Source organism: Mustela nigripes, chromosome 2, assembly GCF_022355385.1.
Source record: "Mustela nigripes isolate SB6536 chromosome 2, MUSNIG.SB6536, whole genome shotgun sequence".
NCBI classification, from domain to species: domain Eukaryota; kingdom Metazoa; phylum Chordata; class Mammalia; order Carnivora; family Mustelidae; genus Mustela; species Mustela nigripes.
In genome coordinates, this window is record NC_081558.1 from 20925296 (window position 1) to 20931804 (window position 6509).

General features: G+C 43.4%; 1 protein-coding gene across 1 annotated transcript; it reads left to right on the top strand.

The window, feature by feature from the left end:
- LOC132010416 (IQ domain-containing protein F2-like) lies at positions 1 to 1424 on the top strand. Its single transcript, XM_059388286.1, has 3 exons — positions 1 to 18; positions 197 to 280; positions 1041 to 1424. The coding sequence occupies exons 1-3, from the start codon at positions 1 to 3 to the stop codon at positions 1422 to 1424; spliced, it is 486 nt and encodes a 161-aa protein (XP_059244269.1).
- The last annotated feature ends 5085 nt before the right edge of the window (positions 1425 to 6509 follow it).

The following is a 6509-nucleotide window of genomic DNA, read 5'->3' on the forward strand; positions in this document are numbered from 1 at the left end:
ATGGGGATCCAATTTTGTGTAAGAGACGGTTGCCAGATTTACTAGGCAAGCTAGAAGGGGGTGGAAATCACCAGGGACTTCACAGGTCTTGGGAAAAGAAGGGATGTTGAAGCACGGGGTATCTGAATACAGAGCCATAAAGAGTCAACAACAGTCTTAACTCATCCATTCATTTCCCATTTAATTCTGATGACAGACTCATGGCAATTTAGTTCTAATTGTAGTTGAAGATGCTGATGAAGTAATTGAACTGAAGAGGAAGAAGAAGCAGAACCTCGAGGTGGGTAAAATTGCCATTTAGTTAGGAGATATCCAGCACATTTATGTCTGTGTCATGAGGGTGTGGAAATGTGCTTTTTATGGATCCAGAGTCTAAAAAAATCAGGTGTCAACTCAATATTGGCTCATTTTTTCCTCCACTCCCTTCTCTGCATGGACTCTCTGGATCTCGGTTAGACTATGGCATGAAAAGTGAATGGAGAGAATGAAAGCCATCAAGGAACAAATGGATCTGGGAAATGAGAATGTGAGGACTCTGAATTAGAGAGTATAATGTTCAAAATATGGGCTGGAGTCGAAAGTGGAATGAGGGTGCTGAAAACCCACCACCGTATTGAACTACATTGTTGTGGCAGTGAGAAATCAATCAATGATGGTTGGGACTGGAATTAGCAAAGACTACCAGGCAAAGGCATTATGAGGTCAAACCTCCCAAACCCAATAAGCACTGAAGAGGTAGAGAATGACTAACAAGGTCCCTCATATTCATAATGCACCCTTCTAGCTACTAATGGTTTTCCCTTTATCCATACAACTGTGAGACCATCAGGAGGATGGTGTAATTCTGAGAGCAGAGTGATCTGCCCATAGTGACAGAGGAGGGCTCACCACCCAGGTCTTCTGGCTCCCAGGCAGTGTCCTAACTCCCCTAAACACTTCAAAGAAGCGATGATGGTTAAGAGAATCTGGGCCCCTTCCAGGAAGATCTTGGAAGTTGATGGCAGGAAGTTCCCTGAGTGGTCTCTCTTATCTCCACCTAGAAAAGTTTAAAAAAAAAAACAAAAGCAGCCACAGAGATTCAGGCCTGGTGGCGTGGCACCCTGGTACGCCGGACATTGCTGCATGCAGCCCTCAGGGCCTGGATCATTCAGCGCTGGTGGAGGCAGACCTTGGTGAACCTGCTGCAGAAGAAACGAAGGGAAGCCCTGGTTACCTACGCAAATACAGTGAGAGCGGTGGTCAAGATCCAGTCTTTGGTCCGTATGTGGCGTATCCACTGGCGATACTGTCAGGTGCTCAATGCCATCCGTGTCATCCAATGCCACTGGGAATGCCAAAACTGTTATACCTGTGCTCTCCTCCGGGGCCACTGTGTAGTCACAGCCACTCACCTACAGTTCCACATTGAGATCATCAACCCCTAAGGGCTGGCAAGAAGGGGCACTGGGTCTCCTGTTCCCAGTAAAGATCTAATCGGTTCTGGTATGTCTCATGGTCTCCCCCAGCTAATGGAAATGTTGGGTCTCGGGCCATGCTACCACCTCTTCTTCCTGGGAAAGAACTTCAGTGAGGTTTTCCCTGTGTGCCCATGAACCCCATTCTGGACTCACGATGACCAGATGCTATTTATTCAATTGTCAAAACAGAAACTGGGTCCTAGACTGTCCTGATATATGACAGAGCCAGGAGTCTCAGTTCCTATTCCCAGCCCCATTCCTTTCTTCTCACCTGGGAATCTGAAAATAGCTGGGCTGCTTCTTCCTGAAGATTCTGAGTACCTCTGCATATGGTAGAGACCTTAGAGTGTTCTCTGTCTGCCTGGGGTTGAGGTTGGTGGGGATACCTCAGACAAGTTATTTTTGACAAGCCCTTAGAGAAAATGCCAACATTTGCCTGACTCTTTTGGAACACTGCAGTGCAGCTCCAGGTGATGGACAAGAAGCTGGTCTTAGTGATAGGTACGGCTGGGCAGGCTGATGAGCTGGTAATGTAAGGGCCTGGTTGGCCAGAGGGAGCCATTTTGTTGCAGTGAACTTAGATTGACCCTATGCAGTGAACTTAGATTGGCCCTGCCCCTCCCAGAGGAACTTACTTGCAAAGCCTAGATACAAGGGTGGGTCAGGCCAGGTGAAGACATCCAATCAGTGGGGCACGCATATATTTACTGAGGTGAGTTTAAATCCCATTGGCCACCTGTGTGTGGGCAGGGCTCAACCACCCCTATAAAGGTTCGTTTGCCGGGCTGAGGAGGAGGAGTAGGAGAGCCGTTGGAGGACTAGGAGAGTCGGGAGAGCCGTCAGAGCCGCCAGGGCTGTAAGAGCTGTCAGAGCCCACAGAGCTGACAGCTCTGTCAGAGCCCTGAGAGCAGCCAGTGGCCCCACCAACCCAAGCCGCAGCCTCGTTGAGCAGCCTTGCTGGAGCAGTGTCATTGCGGGGAGAAGCTTCATTTCGGGAGTGGCTTCCTCAACGTGAGGCCTCCTCGGTGAGCCGCCCAGTCAGGAGCAGCATCGTCTGGGGAGAGGCCTCGTCTGGAGCAGCCCCGTCAGGGAACGGCCTTGTCCAGAGTGGCCACGTTGGTAGTGGTCTTGCAGGGGTCGTCATCGTCACCTTTTCGTAAGAGACAGCCCTGACCGGTCAGTTTGATTCTTGATGCTTGGCGCGAAATAAAGCTTTGCTTGACCTTCGCTTTGTATCAGTCTTCTTCCTTTGATCATGGAACCTAACAGTATGACCCTGGGGGTTAATGGAAAACAGGAGTTCATGGTACTACAACTCTATCTCCACAATATCCTTACCTGAATCCTTTTCTCTAAGGGCTGAGATACAAACAGAGCTCTCTCTGATATTATCCCATCCCTACTCTGATCTCCACTGGTGATTTTACCAGTGGCCAGATGGTCCTATCAATCTCCTTGCCTCTAATTATTTTTGCTCCCATCCTCAACCACTCACTCCCATAGTCATATAAAGCAACACGATTCAATAGAACTTTCTGTGATGATAGAAGTGCTGTATCTGTGCAGCCCAATGTGGTAGTCACTAGCCACATATGGTTGTGAAGCCCTTGAAATGTGCCTGGTGCAACTTTAAAGAATTCAATCTTTAATTTTTTTTTTTAAGGTTTTATTTGTTTATTTGACAGAGCGAGAGAGATCACAAGTAGGCAAAGGCAGGCAGAGAGAGAGGGGGGAAGCAGGCTCCCCACTGAGCAGAGAGCCCGATGTGGGGCTCGATCCCAGGACCCTGAGACCACGACCTGAGCCGAAGGCAGAGGCTTAACCCACTGAGCCACCCAGGTGCCCCAGAATTCAGTCTTTAATTTAATCTAAGTTTAAATGGGCACATGTGGGTAATGGCTATTCCATTGGACAGTGTGTTTTTAGACCTCACCAGTACGAGTAATTCTTCTCTGGCCCAAATTGCTTTTTCTAGTGTCCCATTTTCTGATTACTTTATTCTATCCTTCCAGTTAACCCTTTAAATACACCCAATAGAATGTTTCTTCAGGTGAGAATGTCTTCTAATCTATTAACCCTACTTTTTTAGTTTTTACAGCCATCATCCCCATCATGTCCTTGCATCTTTCTTTACCCAGTTCAGACTCTATGGGTAATCATTGTAACCTCTGCCCTGCACAACTTGAGTCCTCTTAGTGCTCTCCGTGCAAACAGCATGTGGGGTGAACTCAACCATCTACTTGCTCTGTGCCTACAGAAAAGTGAGCATGACTGGAGCAAAACAAACAACCCTGAGGCATGGCATCATTTTATATGCATGACTGTAGATATCTACTGGACAAATTTCCTGATACATTTCTCTGACCTGCTTGCATTTCCATTTTCTGAGTTGAATATCCATATCACCTCCTTTCCAAATGTCCAACTCTACTTTTTCTACCCTTAAACTTGATTATGTCACCACACACTTAACTGAAGAAATGAGAACAGACTGGACCTCCATCTTCACACCACCACATTATCCATCCCAGCGCCATCTGGACCATAATTGTTGCCTTCCCTTCAGCTGAAATAAATGGTCTTTGATCCCATCAAAGCTCAACCCCTCCACTACCCTGTTACCATCTCAAGGTATTTTACCCTGCATCCAAACCTCACTATCTAAATTATCAGTGTCTACCTCTTCCATCCTTAACAAATATGCTCTTGGTCAATTTCTATTCAGATTTTTGCTTCTCTTCATACATAGCAAAACATGTTGCTATTTCCACTTCTCTTCCTAATATTTTATGTTGTTGCCATTTCCACTTCTCTTCCTACTATTTTCTCTTCAACCATTTCCAGCCAGTCTTCTCTATCATTCTCACTCCACAGGGACTGCACTGATCAACATTATCAATATTCCAGCTGGCCAAATCCAATGATTTTTTTCTCTGTTTTTACCTTATGCATCCTCTCTACATCAGGCTACAAAGTTAACTACTACTTCCTTATTAGAATACATACTTTTGTAAAAAGGCAAACAACAAAAATCTTACAATTTACTCCATAAATACTTTAATATATATTTAATAAATGAGAACTTTGTAAAAAAATAATAACCTCACTATTACTTCTTTCAACATTCACACTAATACCTTAATACTGTAGACTATGTATATGCACCCTATAACTGAGCTTCAAAATACATAAAGCATAATTCCCCTGTGCCCCATTGTAATCAACCACTACTCCACCACCAGACCCTAGCAACCACAGATCTCTACTCTGCCTCTATTATTTTACCTTTTCCAGAATTTCGTATAGAATGAATAATAGTTTGTTGCCTTTTGAAACTGGTTTGAGAACTCTATATGGTGTTGTAAGTATTCATTTTTTTTTTTATTGCTGGGTAACAATCCACTGTATGGATGTTAAAAGGACATCATTGCCTAGGTATAGTATTCTTGGTTGACCGTTGAAGGATCTTGGAGTTATTTGCAGTTTTTGGTGATTACAAATGAATCTGCTATGTATACTTGTGTGAATCTAAGTTTTGCACTTTCTTTGGTTAAAAACCTAGATATAAGAGCTTCTCATTCTGGCACAAGATGGTGTCAACTCCCTTTTCCCTTCTCCTCCCCTCTAAATACAAACTAAATAGTCTGAAAATAATTCAATAGACAATCATAAAAGGACTCTAAATATGGAAAGAAGAAAGTGGGGATAAGCTAGAAACCTCATGATTTTAAAATGTACACCATGATGAATTCCCTCAGTTATCTTTTTGTCTACCATATATCTCAGACAGGAAACCAGAAATATCTGCAATCAAGAACCACTAACATGTATAGGGAAAACGAAACAAAAACAAGAAAATCCTGCTATGGCCAAAGGAAGGGTAGCCCAGAAGAAACTATGCAGGGAGACCCATATGTCATAGCAATGACAGGCTAAACTGACTGCAGTAATGACACCAGTACCCAGATGGGTCAATCCATCCCATGCTCTATACCCACTGGTAGCAGCAGGCATGATCTGTCCATAGCAGTGGAACCCAGGCTTATCTACCCTCTTCACAACCCAAATTGGCCAGCGGCAGTGCCCAAGTTGTCCTCAGAAACAGTAGCAGCAGAACCCACCAATTTATCATCTGCTGTTGTAAGCAGGCCTTATTTACCTTCCTGATGAAAGAAACTGAAGAAGAGACAAATAAATGGAAACCTATGTCCTGTTCATGGTAAAGAAGAGTTAATATTATTAAAATGTTCACACTACACAAAGTGATCTATAGAGTCAATGCAATCCCTATCATAATTCCAATGGGATTTTTTCACAGAAATAGAAAATACAATCTAAAATTTGTATCTAGCCATGAACAATCCTGAATAGCCAATGTAATCTTGAGAAAAAAATAAAACAAAACTGGAGGTATCATATTCCTAATTTCAACTGATATTACAAAACAGTAGTTCTCAGAAAAATATGATACTGAGATAAAAACAGACACATAGACTGATGGGACAGAATAAAGAGCCCAGTAATAAACCCACACATGTATGGTCAATGTTTGACAAGGGAGCCAGGAATACACAATAGGTAAAGAATGGTGTCTTCAATAAATAATGGGAAAACTGGATATCCACATGCAAAAGAATGAAATTGGACTTTCATCTTATACCATATACAAAAATAAACTCAAAATGGATTAAAGACCTAAACATAAGACCTGAAACTGTAAACTTCAAGAAGGAAGCATAGGAGGGAAAACTGCTTGACATTAGTATTGGCAATGATTGGAAACAATTGAAAAGAATTGGCTTTAAATGGTTGGTAGAATTCACCCATCAAGGGGTGCCTGGGGGGCTCAGTGGGTTAAAGCCTCTGCCTTCAGCTTGGGTCATGATCCCAAGGTCCTGGGATTGAGCCCAGCATCCGCATCAGCTCCCTGCTCCCCTTCCTCTCTCTGCCTGCCTCTCTGCCTACTTGTGGTCTCTGTCTGTCAAATAAATAAATAAATAAATCTTTTAAAAAAGAAAAAAGAATTCACCCATCAAGTGTATGGTTTCATCA

Bases quoted from the DNA above. Each gene is read 5' to 3' on its own strand.
- LOC132010416 (XM_059388286.1), top strand. The intron at 281-1,040 runs GTGGGTAAAATT...ATCTCCACCTAG, and splicing joins AGAAGAAGCAGAACCTCGAG to AAAAGTTTAAAAAAAAAAAC.